Source organism: Haliotis rufescens, unplaced genomic scaffold, assembly GCF_023055435.1.
Source record: "Haliotis rufescens isolate VD_foot unplaced genomic scaffold, xgHalRufe1.0.p SCAF_2, whole genome shotgun sequence".
Classification (NCBI taxonomy): Eukaryota; Metazoa; Mollusca; class Gastropoda; order Lepetellida; family Haliotidae; genus Haliotis; species Haliotis rufescens.
The window spans coordinates 65,213,241-65,231,112 of record NW_025963890.1 but is presented as its reverse complement, the minus strand read 5'-3'; the positions used below and the strand labels follow the sequence as shown (position 1 = coordinate 65,231,112).

The 17,872-nt window shown below is 39.7% G+C and overlaps 1 protein-coding gene across 5 annotated transcripts in view; it reads left to right on the top strand.

Moving 5' to 3' along the window:
* Positions 1-17,872, top strand: part of LOC124122699 (multiple epidermal growth factor-like domains protein 11) — a 286,895-nt gene that overhangs the window by 15,742 nt on the left and 253,281 nt on the right. For all 5 annotated transcript variants that reach the window (XM_048400343.1, XM_048400344.1, XM_048400347.1 and 2 more), the window contains exons 6-10: positions 139-222; positions 4,195-4,323; positions 5,495-5,650; positions 8,158-8,310; positions 9,725-9,862. In XM_048400343.1, the coding sequence (XP_048256300.1) occupies positions 139-222; positions 4,195-4,323; positions 5,495-5,650; positions 8,158-8,310; positions 9,725-9,862 (660 nt within the window). The remainder of the gene's footprint in view (positions 1-138; positions 223-4,194; positions 4,324-5,494; positions 5,651-8,157; positions 8,311-9,724; positions 9,863-17,872) is intronic.

Genomic DNA, 17,872 nt, shown 5'->3' with positions numbered 1-17,872 from the left:
GTGGCGCTTAACTTTTGTGCATGTGTATATATCTCATTATCTGCACAGTGTCCTGCAGCAGGTTACAAGCCCCCATCATAAAACAACACTGGGGCATATTCATAATTTCAAATAGCAATATGCTTTTCCTTTTTTCAGTTGAAGTAACGCCTGCATCGACTCTGGAGCACGAAACGTCAACAGCTGGTGAAACTACATCACCTCCAGTGGAACCGACCAACGGTAACTATAGCCTTGTATCGCAGTTGGAAAAGTGGCGTAACTCCAGTACATTTGCGACGACGTTTATGAGATACATCTACTTAAAACGATGTATGTTATCCATAAACATACACCTATAAACCTACTTTGAATTTAAAAGCGGGTATTGTTGTTGTTTATCCCAATCAACAATTATAAAGCCAATCACAATCGCCTATGAATAAAGAACATGCATGTCTTACCTCACAAAGTGATTATTCTACAAAATACCACAAAATACCAAATACTCGCGTGAATGAGACGCAAACAAAATAAGATAAGATACACAATCTGTGCACATAATGCGTTCCAAGTTAGTTTATTTACATCTATGTTGCCATTAGTATGTTATTTCGTGTCTGATGTTCTGAGCGCGTGTCCCTTCCTTCTTCCTATAGCAGGACTGTTTGTATGATGAAACCAATACAACGATAGTAGCCAGGCCGTGTCATAGATTTGGTGATGTTCAGAGTTTGCATGATTCAAAGAATCGTTAGCATCGGAGTATGTTTCATGCTTACGTGTCTTCCTGTTTGCCACCGGGGATTTATTATATTATCATGAGGAGGTATGTGTGCTGATTAAGACTAATTTTTACATGTGTCTTTTATCACCATGTCTAACTTGAGTAAGCCCCATTGATCCGCAGTGAGGTGGCCTAGCTTTGGTAGCTGGTGGCTTATAGCCCATGTTTTAAAGAGTTGTAAATGATTATTATTATTAAATATTTGTGACAAATTTGCTTTTAAATATAATTTTGTATTTATGACGTACGTGCATATACATGTATATAAACTTGTTGGAATAATGCAGATAAGACGTTATATTAACTCACTAACACACTAACCGTTAATGAACGGTTTAACTGTTTCTTTTTTACGATGGAACTTTCTTACATGGCGGCGTGGCAGAAAACTACTTTCGTTAGACTTCGTTTTGGACTTATGCGGGTTTGAATCCTGCTGGCGACAACACATTTGTCGTGGAAATTGTTCGTTCATAAAGGTGTATGATATTGGGGAAAAGGAAGTTCCGTCATTGCCAAGTGGTGTTTAACTGGCAATTCAGTCCGTTAATGCTTGGTTGAAGACATGATTTAATTGACAGGTAAATATAATATACAATTCTTGTTTTACACTGACAAACTTAACTAACCGACCTACTTCATTAAATACATGCTATAATAATTTTGTCAGTCATGAAAAATAACAATAACAACGTCATAAAGCCAATACATAGCTAACACTCTGACTGATTTTGTTTTCTCAAAATGGCGAGCGTGACCATGACCAAGGCGGAAGTCAGCACTGTCATGTGGTCTTGGCGCAGAAACTGAAATATAATTCCCCTTCACTCCACCGCTGCCGCGTGCAATCTTCCAGGCAGGATAGTAAATTCGTTGTTTGTAACATTCTGACCGCTGTTACTAATTAAGCTGGTAGAATTCACTTGTTTGTTTTGTGAAATGTATTCAGACATGAGTAATATCGACTAAACTCCTGCACTATTGGTAAAGAAAGGACTTAAGAATACAGATGGTAGGTATAATATCTTTGAACCACCCTCTGCTGCTGCACACTGAGAGGCTTAATCAGTGCCCTAGAGGTTATCCTCTTTCTGTTGATACAGAGTGTCCTGATGGCTCGTATGGTGTCAATTGTACCTCGACGTTGAACATGTCGAGTTATAATTGACACCATACGAGCCGTATGGATGTATTGTATATCCATGTGATCGGAAAACTGGCAGATGTTGCTATGGCTCCTGTAAACCTGGATGGACATCTGGGTCTTCTTACAAATGTGACAGTAAGTACTTGCAGATGTGAGTTACAACTTAGATAACATGATGTGGAAATCTGACATGATGGCCAATATATGTACATTTGTGAGACCCATACATTGGTTGAAAACATTTGTTGTCTTTAGTGTACTTATCTAAGAATAAGTAATGCGAGTCATCGGAGATGAAGTTGTTTTTATTAAGATTACTATGCCTTGTACGTGTTGATATTAGCTGTATGTATTTGTCATGACATTAGTATGATGTTAATGCAGTAATTTCTCCACAAGTGCCCGCCGTGATATTGCTGGAATATCGCTAAAAGCGGTGTATAACCATACTCACTCACTCTCCACAAGTGAAGTACTTCTACTGGTTGTACTATAATGTCTATACAGTGGAGATAGTAACAAGTACAAACCATCAAACACATTTATCTTCATGGGATTGCAGTATCTGTAACAATTAGATCTGAAATAGATTATATGTCATGTAACGTTTATTCTAAATACATGCATGTAACATAAGACCAGACAGCCCCACATCATAGGAACATCAGCTGTTTGTTGTTAAACGCCGAGCTCAGCAATATTCCAGCTAAATGACGGCGGTCTGTAAGTAATCGAATCTTGACAAGACAATTCAGTGATTGATATTATGAGCATCGAACTACGCAATCGGGATACGATGACATGCATCAACAAAGGCAGCGCCCCTGACCACCCGATTCCGTTAGTCGCTTCTTACGACAAGTACGGGTTGCTGAAGACCAATTCTAACCCGGATCTTCACGGGTTCTTCTTTGTTTTGGGTAGAAGAGTGTGCAATAGTTTTAACAGATACCAAGTGTCAAGTCTTTGAGTAGCATTTAGAAGTTATACACATAAAGACGAGAATATATGGATGTCAACTTCCTTATTATGAGAACACAACGTTTCGAAGTATATACTTACTCCTTCATCGGATGAATAAATGCTATGAAGCATAGAACATATATATGTACCTGTAAGAACAACAAAAGTAATAAGATAACAAAGGTGGAAACTTAACAAGGGAAGCCAACAGTTAATTGGCGCTGATGGGTGATTACTGATAAGCAATGGACACTTAACAGTTGATAGGCGTTGGTTGGTGATAATGATGGGCAACTGGAAGCCAGGAATTAAATTGTCACTGATTGGTAATAGCTGAAGACCAATTCTGACCCGGATCTTCATGGCTTCTTCTTTGTTTGGGTAGTAGAATGTGCAATAGTTTTAAAAGATATCAAGTGTCATATATGTATGTACTTGTAATAACAACAGAAGTTGAAGAAGAAGACATGAATTAACAACAGTGTTTCGTTAGTTAACCATTCTTGACCCTAAAGTAGTTTCATAATTATGTGTTCAAGAACGAATAGCATCTGTTACTCCCATGGGCACCAATTGTGCTCCCCTCCTTGCTGATCTTTTTCTTTATGCATTTGAACAAGAGATTCTACACAAAAGTCAAACGAAGCGAATATGGCTAAGAAGTTGAAATAAGGCTTCAGATATATCGATCATCTGATATCATTATTTAATGGTCAATAGGAAAATCACATGTTCTTCATACGAAGATTTCAAAGGATACCAACGGCGGGGCATGATCCGCTCACCTATTAGTGAACTCCTGGTATCCTCACTATTGCAAACCAAATACTAGTATTAGCTGACCAAGATCTTTTAAGATTGTTCCAGAAGAGCATAGATGTTTCGTAAATGCATCAAAGTCATTTGAAACTGGGAGTCTTCTTGCATCATATATACCGATGTAGTGCTTTGCTGTTGATCGGTCCATTATGCATTACTGTAAGGTAAGTACTTATATGTTACTGTGATACTGAAGCTTTTCTGGCCTTTTTTGGCTATTAGCAGACGGATCGTTTCACAATTATACTGGTTGATTCTAATTTTGCCGGCACCTATGCTGAGGATATACCAGATATCATCGCACAGTGAGGCAAAATATCATTGCTGTCATATTATGCAAGTTGTTTTTAAGTAGAACACAAAGCACTTGCAAGTCCGGTCCTGCAGTGCCCAACGATACAGTATGCTAACCAAACAACGCTCACGATGTTTCATACAAAATACCCAGTTTATCAATGACTGTCTACTTCTCATTGGAACAATTTGTGTTAATTTACAGCATGCAGTAGCGGCTATTACAGGGACGGGCAAGCCTGTACACCGTGTGGAGCTGGGTGTACGTCACCGTGTAACGCGGCGAACGGCAACTGTACGTGTAAACTTGGCTGGACGGGAAATAGCTGCAACAGTAAGCACAGTCTTTCTATATCAATGAGGACATAACACATAGTGATACACCCATGGTGAGAATGCGGTGTTCACTCATTTCAGTGTCATAATATGTATGAGTGAGTGAGTTGTGTTTTACGCCACTTTCAGCAAAATTCACGCATTGTATCCATGTAGGGAATCAAACCACGTTGCAAGCGAATGCTATAACCACAAGAATACCCCACCGTTCCTAGTCTGTATAATTTTGGTGATGAAGTGACAAGGATGGAACAAAGACTGATCAATATCTGGCGTGTCCGCCATGTTGGGCGATACATGCACGATACCTTGATGGCATACTGGTGGATTAATTTGCGTTTGGGTTTCCCTTGGTATTGCCCGCCATTCGAGAAGAGCTATCCCAAGCTTGGCCACGTTGTGAATAAACACTTGGAGACATGTTATTATTAATCAAGTGTGAGAGCATTCTGATTTGTTAAATTGCTTTGACATTTCAGCTGTGATTCTTCACAAATACACATCTAGAATTACTAGAACGCAGAAAGTAATGGTTTTGAACATTGTCAGTATTCAGTATGCACGTTTCAGAGCATTCGTTTTCTTTAGAATTGTTTGTTGTTTAGAATTCTAAGTTGTAACTTTTCACAACTGCGAAGAAAGTAGCATGTTGTGGAACCACCAAATATGTTAACAGTTGGAAATTGTCATGAAAGTTACTTTCACTCCCTACCTGTGCTTATTGGCGGATATGACTCAAAGGACGACGCGCTCTAGTGGCGCCTTCCCTAGTCAACTTCATGGTTCCTTGTACCATATGCACGTTAATCCTTCTGACAGTGCCCCTTTAACAAGTAATCACAATAGCTAAAATATATCTTGTTATCCTAATATGGTCATCGCCCATCGTTGATAATTACTGGCTGAGATATGACTGGTCTTTACAAAACACCATACTTTTGGTTTGTTCTCTGTCCATGTACAGGAATATTGTTGATTCAATTAATGCGCATCAATAAGAAGCTACAAAACTCTACTTAATCAAAAATGCTTTGTACGATTTAGACTAGATCACATGCATGTGTCTTTGCATCAGTATCAAATGCTGATGATACCAGGTGTAACACAATCTAACGTCACATGACTTCATGTAACATGCGTTATTCGCCGCTCAATCATTTACGTAACAGACTGCGAGGACGGCTATTACATGGATAAACGTGACTCTTACATGGATAGACGTGACTGTGTAGAGTGTGGTGCTGGATGTGAGTCGGGGACTTGTGAAGATGAAACCGGCCACTGTAGCTGTAGATCTGGTTGGAAAGTACCGAGATGTGCAACACGTATGTGTCAAACTTACATTACTGTTTCTAACATATACTCTCATTTAATTATTTGTTTTTTAAAAGAAATTGAATTGATTAATAAATTTTGATGTAGAAAGTTATATATTTTATAAATTGGTAATATGTAATTATGAACTGAGATTGTTAGTGGTTGTCCCCTTGATTGAGGTTGAAGTAGAGTAAAATTATTGTCCCCCAGAGAGGGTGCGTAAGCCCACTTCATTCAAAGTAATTCATATATACCAGGTTTTTAATTGTAGAATGATTGTTTGTTTTGATTTTGGCTAAATTTCTCCATAATCACCAATAACTGAAGGGATGGTGTAAATCTTGCCGGGGTCCATGCAGGTAGCAAAGGTACTGTAAGTCCCCATGGTCCCTGGTATGGTGGCCTAACTTTAGTTGATGGTGATCAATAGCCTGTTTTTATGATGTGTCGTCTGTCATAATCCAATCATTTTATTGTTCTAAAACTAGTTTTAATCTGTGATATATTGCTAGTTGTTGTACTGACGACAGTTTTTTATATATGCTATAACTTGTTCAAGTCACGATATGGCTGAAATATAGATAAAGATAGAAGACATGTACCAGAATTTTCCTAGGGTTCTTTAATATGTCATAGCTATGATGTCAGCAATATTCAAGATATGTCAGCAGTGCAGGAACCAGGCATTCTATTGACTGATAACATAACTGACGATCCACACAGTCGGGGACGATGACAGCATTCAGACAAGACACAGAGCCTGACTACCTGATCATATCATGTTGTATGTCACGAAGCAATAGTGTGCTGGGGACCTATGTTAACAGAGGAATAGAGAAAGGGAAAGAGGGAAACAAACCCACATGGGTACATCAAAGTGAAAATATAAGAACCTTTGAATGTGTGAGCGACAAAATATAGCGAGTAAATTATAGTCACTGTCATGTTAACAAGCAGGCAACAAATCTCGTAAATATCTAATTTTATTCGTACCGATAATTAAGAGTCGTCATGATTATTGGTTGATCAAAAAGTTCAACTTGTATGACCTCATAATGCAGGATTTGTCGGACAGGAATCGAATCGGAGAAAAAAGATGTGAATTTAATTAAATTCGCTAGTAAACAGGTATCCTTTCGCCTAACGCAGTACTGTGACCTTAACGTCACCTCCAAACCTACAAGGGTCTTAAACTGAGCTCGGTTCCAACAAACGGCTAAACGTGTCTTGCCCTGTGCTTGGTGAACCTTCCATTTTGTGTGTGTACGTGTACTTCGCAAGTACTTAGAATCTTGTCTCGGTGCACAAAACACTGGATTCATGCAGGGGCATCAATTTGGAACAAAACGTCTGTTGTAGAAAAATTGGGTATAATATGTTTTTCAGATTCACAGACGAACGTCTAGATATTCAAATCTCTGCTAAAAGCACAGTCGAAAGCGTAGTGTACAGTGTTGACAACCTAGGGAAGAATAATAGTTCTAATTTTATAGGAGATTTACAATCGAAGTTTGGGATGAAATCAGTTATATGATATTAAAACAAGTCTCTTAAGGAAACATCTTTCTAAAGTAATTATTAGTAGCTACACTTACTCATATTCTGGAAACTACCAAAAGTTGATAAGCAGAGTTGTCCTCACGTCACAAAGATATCGGAGATGTAGTCATGTCATGTAACGTTTATTCTAAATACATGCATGTAACATAAGACCAGACACCCCACATCATAGGAACATCAGCTGGCCATACGGACATTGGGTTCTTCTTTATTTTGTTTTTGTTTGTTTGTTTGTTTGTTGTTTTACGCAGCACTCAGCAATATTCCAGCTATATGATGGCGGTCTGTAGATAATCGAATCTGGACCAGATATTTCAGTAATTGATATTATGAGCAGCGATCTACGCAATTGGGATACGATGACATGCATCTACCAAGGCAGGGAACCTGACAACCCGATCCCGTTCGTCGCCGCTTACGACAAGCATGATTTGCTTGAGACCAATTCTAACCCGGGTCTTTACGGGTTTTTCTCTGTTTGGGTGGTAGAATATACAATAGTTTTGACAGATATCAAGTGTCAAGTCTTTGAGTGGCATTAAGAAGTGATACACATAAAGAAGAGAATATATGGATGTCAACTTCCTTATCATGAGGACACAACGTTGAAGAGTATATACCTGTCTACCACGAATTCAAGTGTGACGTGGCTAGAACGTGTGGTTACTAATTAGTTGACCGTTTACAATAGGTGACCTGTTACTTCGAACCACAAATATATGAACCACCCTAATATGACGTCATCTATTGATTTTTGGGGTTTCTTATTTTCGTTTAAAACTTCTCATAGTCAGCTACAAATGCTGACAGTGTTGGAAATACACAGCCTCTGAAGTCGGTTATGACTGATGACTCAGTAGATGTATAATCGAAATCAGCATTGTCAGTTCCATGACAAGATAAATGAATGTTACAATTACTATAATTAATGTTTTGTTTTGTTTTGCAATGTAAGGGTGTGTCAGGTACCGTTACGGTATTGACTGTAAACAGACCTGTTCATATGGATGCAACTCGAGAGAATGTAACAGTTCTACCGGAGAGTGTCTGACTCGGTCCTGCAAACCAGGGTGGAGAAGCACAGATTCCCGTCGACGATGTGATCAGGGTAAGACACACAATCTGTGCACATAATCCGTTAGTTTATTCACATCTATGTTGCCATACGTATTTTATTTCGTGTCTGATGTGCTGAGCGCGTGTCCCTTCCTTCTTCCTATAGCAGGACTGTTTGTATGATGAAACCAATACAACGATAGTAGCCAGGCCGTGTCATAGATTTGATGATGTTCAGAGTTTGCATGATTCAAAGAATCTTTAGAATCGGAGTATGTTTCATGCATACGTGTCTTCCTGTTTGCCACCGGGCATTTTCTATTATCACGATCAGGTTTTTGTGCCTATTAAGACGATTTTTTTACATGTGTCTTTTATTACCATTAGGTAAAAGCTGCATAAGTCACTTAGTATAGTCGAACATGAGTAAGTCTCCATGATCCGCAGTGAGGTGGCCTAGCTTTGATTGCTGGTGGCTTATAGCCCATGTTTTAAAAAGTTGTAAATAATATATTAAGAATAAATATATTTGTGACAAATTTGCTTTAAAATATAACTTTGTATTTTTGACATACTTGCATGTATATAAACTTGATGGAATAATGCAGATACGACGTTACATTAACTCACTAAAGCACTAACCGTTCATGAACGTTTTAACTGTTTCTTTTTTGTGATGGAAATTTCTGCCATGACGACATGGCAGAAAATTACTTTCGTTAGCCTTCGTTTTGGACTTTTGCGGGACTGAATCCCGCTGGCGACACACATTTGTCGTGGAAATTGTTCGATCATAAGGTGTATGACATGGGGGAAAGGAAGTTCCGTCATTGCCAAGCGGTGTTTAACTGGCATTTCAGTCCGTAAATGTCCGGTTAAAGACATAGTTTAAGTTTAGTTACATAATACTACACAAATAATTGACAGGTAAATATAATATACAATTCTTGTTTTACACTGACAAACTTAATTTTACCGGCCTTCTTCATTGAATGCATGCTATAAAATTCATAATTTTGACAGTCATGAAAAGGAACATTAGAAACGTTATAAAGCTAATACATAGCTAACACTCTGACTGACAATCCTCTTGTTTTCTCAAATGTGGCGAGCGTGACATTGACCTAGGCGGAAGTCAGCAATGTCATGTGGACAGTCATGCGCAGAAACTGAAATATAATTCCCCTTCACTCCACCGCTGCCGCGTGCAATCTTCCAGGCAGGATAGTAAATTCGTTGTTTATAACATTCTGACCGCTGTTACTAATTAAGCTGGTAGAATTCACTTGTTTGTTTTGTGAAATGTATTCAGACATGAGTAATATCGACTAAACTCCTGCACTATTGGTAAAGAAAGGGCTTTAAAATACAGATGGTAGGTATAATATCTTTGAACTACCCTCTGCTGCTGCACACTGAGACGTTTGTTAAGTGTCCAAGAGGTTATCCTCTTTCTGTTGATACAGAGTGTCCTGATGGCTCGTTTGGTGTCAATTGTGACTCAAAATGTTCAGCTGGATGTCGTGTATCTTCGTGTAATCGGAAAACTGGAAGATGTAGCTGTAAACATGGATGGACACCTGGGTCTTCTAACAGATGTGACAGTAAGTACCTGTAGTTGGGACTTACAACTTAGAAGACATGATGTGTAAATCTGACATGGTTGCCAATATATGGACATTTGTGAGACCCATACAATTGTTGAAAACATTTGTTGTCTTTAGAGTACTTACTTCAGAATAAGCAAGTCATCGGAGATGTAGTTGTTTTTTAATTAGATTACTTTGCCCTGTACGTATTGATGTTAGCTGTATGTATTTGTCATCACAGTAGTATGATGTTAATGCAGTAATTTCTCGACAAGTGAAGTACTTCTACTGATTGTCATATAATGTATGGAGATAGTAAAACGTTCAAACCACCAAACACATTTATCTTCATGGGATTGCAGTTTCTGTAACAATAAGATCTGAATACGATAATATGTCATGTAACGCATGTAAAATAAGACCGGATATCCCACATCACAGGAACATCAGCTGGCCATACGGAAATTGAGTTCTTCTTTGTTTTGATTTTTTTTTTTTTTTTTTGTTGAACGCCGCACTCCGCAATGTTCCAGCTATATGACGGCGGTCTGTAAATAATCGAATCTGGACTTAGGCAATTCAGTGATTGATATTATGAGCATCGATCTACGCAATTGGGATACGATGCCATGCATCAACCAAGGCGGCAAGCCTGACCATCCGATCCCGTTAGTCGCCTCTTACGTTAAGCATTATTTGCTTGAGACCAATTCTAACCCGGGTCTTTACTGGTTATTCTCTGTTTGGGTAGTAGAATGTGCAATAGTTTTAACAGTTATATACACAAAGAAAAGAATATATGGATGTCAACTCCCTTATTATGAGGACACAACGTTTCGGAGTATATATACTGAAAGACAAAAGTTCCTGTGAATAAGATTTAGTGCAAAGTTATGTTTTTTACCAAATCTGAAACAATTTCGGTTTGCAACAGATAAAAGACTCCTGTAAGTGTTCAAATGGTTTTATTTGCCATACTGACTTCAGAAAATGCGTGATTTCATAAAAAAAACGCATAAACATGCCAAAATGTCAATTTACAAATCAATAGCATGTGTGTCCACTTCTGGTTGCGATGCAAGCAACACATCTTCATCTCATGGAATGGACCAGGCATCTGAAAAATGTCCTGTGGGATATCTGTCCATATCTGCTGGAGCATGTTTCGAAGTTCCTGGAGTGAATGTGGAACACGTGGTTGACGTCAAAGGCGCCGATCTATCTCATCCCACGTGTGCTCGAGTGGTGAGAGATCAGGGGAGCGAGCCGGCCAGTGGATGACATTCTTGTTGTTTTGTTGAAGTTGATCGTGAACGAGTCGAGCAATATGAGGCCGGGCGTTGTCATGTTGAAAAGTAATGCCTGGGCCATGACGACCCAAAACCGGTAGAACAACAGGGTCGATGTCCCCACTGCATAGCTGTCCAGCACAGACGCTGTCTGCACCACTGTAGACGTGTTTGACGGTGGTTTCCTGTCAAAATGGGACGTCTGGTGGGTCTTCTGGCGACAATCCCTGCACATCTGAGGCGGCTACGTACTGTTTGAGAAAATATTCGTCGAAGGCCAGGGATGCTTCTTGCAGTCACTGTTGCTGGCTGGAATCGATTTCGTAGGTGTGTTGTTCGAATCCAGTTGTCTTGTCGATTATTGGTTACACATGGCCTGCATTCGTCTGTTGCCAACGTTGCCATAAACACCAAATGGTGTTTCTGTGGACGTTAAATTGTCTTGCAACATCACGTTGACTCGATCCTGCTTCAAGTATACCAATGGCTCTCAGACGCTTATTTTCGGACAGGCGTGGCATTGCCACTGCATGGTTCTGATGCCATTCTGCTTGAGGAAGTCTCTTGTTGCTCTCATAGTGTGGGCACAGGAATTATCAAGCTGAAACTCATGGTTGCGTCGACGTGCCAAATGAGGTATGGCGTGTGGTCTCAAGACTTGATCAATGTACCGAGATGTTTTTGGAAGACCACAGGGCCGACCCTCTGTGCAAGACCAATTCCACCCCACACCACATTGCTCGGACCACCCCACGAGTCACTCTCAACAACACAAGCATCCGAATAACGTTCACCTTGTGTCGCCAGACTCTCTCTCTCTGCCATCTGCTGTTGAAATACAGTAACGGCTGTCGTCTGAGAAGAGGACTCTTTTCCACTGCTGGTGGCGCAATGCTGGTGCTGTGTTGCCCACTGAAGACGGTCCCGGCGATGACGTGGTGTCAGAATGGGTCCTCGTGTGGCCTGTGACAGTGGAGGTGTCTGCTCGTCAATCGTCGACGCACGGTGGACGCACTAATGTGTCCCCATGGTCTGTCGAGCAGATTCTGCAGCAGTAACAAAGCGATCTTGAAGATGTTGTCGCACAATCTGACCATCCTGACGTCGGGTGGTGCCCCTTGGTCTTCCACTACGTGGTCGGTCATCTGTAGTGTTGGTTGTCTGGCACTGTTGCTGGAGCCTGTATATGGTCCTTACGTGGACTTGAAATGCATTGGCTGCTTGCCGGCTTGCAATCGTCCGAGGGCTTGGTGTCGCTGATTTCTTGTCAATCTTGGCACGTGGTAGCAATTCATTAACGAATGAATGTTATCAGATCTGGGTGGATTTTTATAGGGCAAGAAATGGGGGAACGCATGTGCATTTCTATTTGCACGGTATTCACGTGCATCGGGTTACCATGACCGTTGCCGTAATGCGTTTTGGCGATCGGTTTTATTGTCATCTGCTATGCTTTTTTCATCATCAAATTTCATTTTTCCGGACAAGGTAATGTTACATTTTCGAAACTTTAACAAAAATTACCCAGATATTTAAAGTACAACTTTTCATGCAATGTTACTTGGGGCTGACGTTTCTTTTGCGGTTTAGTATATATATTTATATGTACGTGAAAGAACAACAAAAGCATTAAGATAACTAAGGTAGAAACTTAACAAGGGAAGCCAACAGTTAATTGGCGCTGATAGGTGATTAGGAATGGATAAATATAAGCCAACACTTAACAGTTAATTAGCGTTGGTAGGTGATAATTATCACTGATTGGTAATAGCAATGGAAATCCCCGCCTGAGATTAACTTATGCCTTTCTTGTATTTTTCCAGTGATTAATATCATGAGTATCGATACATGGAATTGGGATACGATTGCATTCAATCATCCCATTCAACGAGTCTTAACACCTGATCCGTTTTGTCGCCTCTTAAGACATACATACAGCATTCTCAAAACTGATCTATGTAGAATGTGATGCTGTTGTTATTCTCCATGTGAATATGCATATTACTATTTCCTTGAACAACGTATTCTTTATACAAATGCAGTAATTCTCCCAATTTAGAAATAATGTCTTTCTTCATCACTATTTGTTAAGCGAGCCTGACCACTCGATCCCATTAGTTGCCTCTTACGACAAGCATGGGTTGCTGATCTTCATGTGTCCACAGCTTCATAGTATTGGCTTTATATGTAATTCTTATCAATATTTACTGATTTGAAATTGCAAGGGCATTATTTACAAATATTAACTGACCAACCTCGTTCAAGTAGCCAATATATGTACATTTGTGAGGCCCATACAATTGTTGAAAACATTTGTTGTCTTTAGTGTACTTATTTAAGAAAAAGTAATGCAAGTCATCAGAGATGTAGTTGTTTTATGTATGATGTTAATGCAGTAATGTGGCCACAAGTGAAGTACTTCTGTAGGCTAACAATTCGAAGGTCGCGAGTTCACGTCCGACGGATTCTCACAAAAAATGGTTGGTTTTCTTTGAGACATGTGACCTACGGCAGAGATCGTCCTCACAAGAAGTACCACAACTTCTTGTTAGCCCGACAGCTAGCCGACTGAGCTTCGTCCACACTGTTAAGTTTGGTGCAAATTTACCTAGTCATGTCTTAGACGTTACGGAACTGAACGAAAGGGGTCGAGTAGGTGACGAAAACTTGCGAAGGTTACGGGTAGGCATGGCGTCTCGTGACTTTAGCCTACACACTCGTCCCATTCCGTAATCATCAAGATACCGAGAGGTGAAGAATGAGCCGATGTGGCGCGAACTGAAAACAGCTCCAGGGCTAAGGATTCAAGGGCTCAGGATAGAGCTCGGGGTAACAGGGACGGGCGGCTATTACAGGGACGGGCAAGCCTGTACACTGCGTTGTGCTGGCTGTAGGTCATGGTGTGACGAGGCGAACGGCAACTGTACATGTAAAATTGGCTGGAAGGGACATTTCTGCAACAGTAAGCACAGTCTTTCTATATCAATGAACACACAACGCATAGTGGTACACCCAATGGCCCGAAGGCGGTGTTAATTTGTTACAGTGTTATATTATGTATGAGTGAGTGAGTTGTGTTTTACGCCACTTTTAGCTATATTCACGCATGGTGTCCATTTAGGGATGCAAACCCGGGCTTTCGACGTTACAAGCGAATGCAATAACTACAAGAATACCCCTCTGTCCCTTATATGTATAAGTATGGTGATGAAGCGACAAGGATGAAACAATGACTGATCAATATCTGGTGTGTTCGCCATGTTTGGCCATACATGCACGACACCTTGATGGCATACTGGTGGATTAATTTGCGTTTGGTTTCCCTTTGTAGTGCCCGCCATTCCGCTCGTAGAGCTATCCCAAGCTTGGCCAAGATAAATTGAGTATCAGAGCATTCTTATTTGTTATATTGCTTTGACATTTCAGCATTGATTCTTCACAAATACACAGTTCCTCTTTACGTTAGTATGTTAGTCAACACTGATAAGGTATGCAAAAAAGTACAAACATTTGGGCATATTCGTTCTATGTGGACCTAATTTTTAGAATTAAATAGTTATATTAGTTAAATAATGCCAAACGCTTTTTCACATAACAGTCATTTAAAATATAATGATAGGTTTTTGATGATAGAATATTCAACAAATATCACAAATATCACTTGTATTTAAACCATATGTTTTATGTTTTCATACTTAAGGTTAACTTTGTGGTGATAATTAGCTACAATCTTCCTCAACCTTAAAGGTCTTGCTCGTTGTGAGCATCACACTTCTCCCATGATAACATGGGGAAGTGGAGAGAGGCTGTTACTTTAAGGTTACTAGTATTTATACTGAGTGAGTGAGTATGGTTTTACGCCGCTTTTAGCAATATTCCAGCAATATCACGGCGGGGGACACCACAAATGGGCTTCACACATTAGGAATCGAACCCGGGTCTTCGGCGTGACGAGCGAACGCTTTAACCACTAGGCTACCCGACCGCCCCACTAGTATTTATAGCTCTTGAAATCACGTTCTGCATGGTAATCTACTTTCTTCTTCAAACAGCCACTTTCCATGGACGTCCTCAGATGTGCTCACCAACAACTTTGATTCAAACAACGAAACGCTGTAGTAGCATCTTTAGAACGCGGATTCATATAGATTGCACATCGGTTTTTCGACTCATGCCTCAATGAACCGGAAAAAACCTCATTCAGACCTTAAGTAACATAATACCATACACCCAACATCATATATACATCAGCTGATCATATGGACATTGGGTTCTTCCTTGTTTTGGTTTATAATCTGTACAATAATTTTGACAGATATCAAGTGTATCTGAAAGTGTGTGTGTATTTGTCAATCAATACATCTTCAAGTTCAAAATACTGGCAAGTTTGTTATAATGGCTGATATTTAAATTGAAATGTGATCGTTAATTCCATGGGAATAATGAGAAGTCTACAACCCCCTTAGTTCTTTAATTCGTGATTGTTGTAAGCATAGCATTTCCTCCTACAGTATAATATGGATAATTAAAGAACGGATATATGTCTTTTGGCTATATATTCCTGCATTTAACGTGAGGTCGCCCTTAAGTATGCTTATGAAGGACTTCTACGTATTATTCTAACACACGTACACCTTCCTTTCACGTTCTGGTTTTATGTTTAAAGGACAGGTTATATGTATAAGGGAACATAATGAGTATGTGTTGTTTAAAGTAGTTATGTGTGCTGCACGTCACATTACAAACAATACACGATGGTAGAAGGACAGACTGATTTTGACAGCAAACTCTCTACATTATTGTCACACGACCACCTTTCCACCAAGATTTCAAAGAGCGCCATACAACTCTTGCTCAGAGGTTGTTTGATCAAGGTTACAACATTCAAGGCCTCAATAAAGCTTTCCAAACGTTTTATGGTAGACAGGTGGAGGACATTTCTAAATTTGACGCATCAGTAACAAAAATTATGTCCGATGCAATTCCCTATTTTCACTGTTACTGTATGTTCCATATTTGGTCAGGTGAACAATTGATTTGCATTTGCATGTGTTTGTGACAGGTGCCACCGGTGGGGTAGGATACGCTCACCTTTTCGCGGACACCTGGTATCATTACTATTTGAGAGTGATTTTTAAACACATGCTCATGATATAGTCGGAATTCTACAGATTTATATTGGAAATGGAAAGGGGTTTGTCGCCTTATTTGTAAGTATGTGTCCAAGAAACAAGAACACGTGTTACAACTATTTGTAAACGATCAAGTACACCAAATTATATTATGATCATATAAATGACAAGTGAAAGGATACTTTGGATAGTATTTGGTGTGTTTTGAGTGAGTGAGTGTTTTACGCAGATTTGAAAACTGTCAATATTCAGTTATATCACAGTGTTTAATTTCGACCTGGAAGGAAAACCCCGGGGGATGCAGGTCTTACATGTTTACCGATTAGGTGGACCCCATGAGCACGGGAATGGTGCTGACAAACGTCATCCGTGACTGACTGGGCCTCAGACTTCATAAAGACAGACATTCATGGGATTGTTTCCACCCATAAGGATATGCGTTAAGTAGATGTGATCTGTTGAATGTTGTCAGTAGACATGAGACATTTGAATTCCATATCAAACAATGGTCTATGTTTCAAGTAATAGTTTTACAAGCAATAATTTTATATTCAAAATATATGGAGTCCTGTAGGGACGCCTGGGAAGACTACGTCCAAGGAACATCATGCTTGTCACAGGATTACTGAGTATTGATTGGTCTAAATGGGATCTGGGTGCCGTTGTACAAAGCGATCTTAGCGCTAAAGTGATCGTAATTCCCATACCTTAACATCGACTTACGACAGTCATAGTGATAAGGTTGTATTGTACAACGGCACCCTGGTTTATTAAGTGTCAGCCTGTCCTGGCGGCTATCAGTGCTATGAACCATTGGTTTACCTATCATAGACACTTATTGCGAAGCATTAACTCGCACACTCGTTGACAATATGAATTCGTGCATCACCTTGCCCCTGGGCTTAAATTTAATAAAACACATACATATTCATATTTCTTCATGGCTGTTTTGCAATATTATGAATCCCTTCAGTTATGTCTGTCAGCTATCTGCCACAGTTATGTGTAGCTTAATCTAATCTATATTTAAGCATAATTCCCACACTGCATTGTCTTGTTAGGAAATAATATACATATTAGTTTTCCTTTTCGGGGATTAACGTAGGCATTTCTTGCATTCCCTCGTGTATGTAATTCCAAGCAAAGCCTCAAAGTAGTGGCTAACTATAACTATTAGCAATATTTTCGGATTTGAAATTGCGTGGCCATTTTGATATGGAAAGGCCTACTATTAGTAAACACAGATCTTTTGGCAGTGTGACAAAGGACGTAATGAGTGTTGGCTTTTAAGAAAGCATGTTCTGTTTGGAAATATCTGGAGGACAATTTACAACTGGAATACATTTTGTGTAATAGATATCGACACAAGGTGTAGTCAATGCTGCCTGACGATTTGAAATAATAGGTCCGCTTTACATTGAATGATACTTACATACTGTTATGGTGGTGATGGTTGTCTGTTCTTAGTTTGTTAAGGGGAGGGGCGTCGTTTCACGATGTATTCCGAAAACTGAGCTTGGAATAACTATTTGCTCAACCACAGATATCATGGTGCTGTGAAATTAATATTATATTTGGGGCAAGTTCGAGGATGTTGTACATTA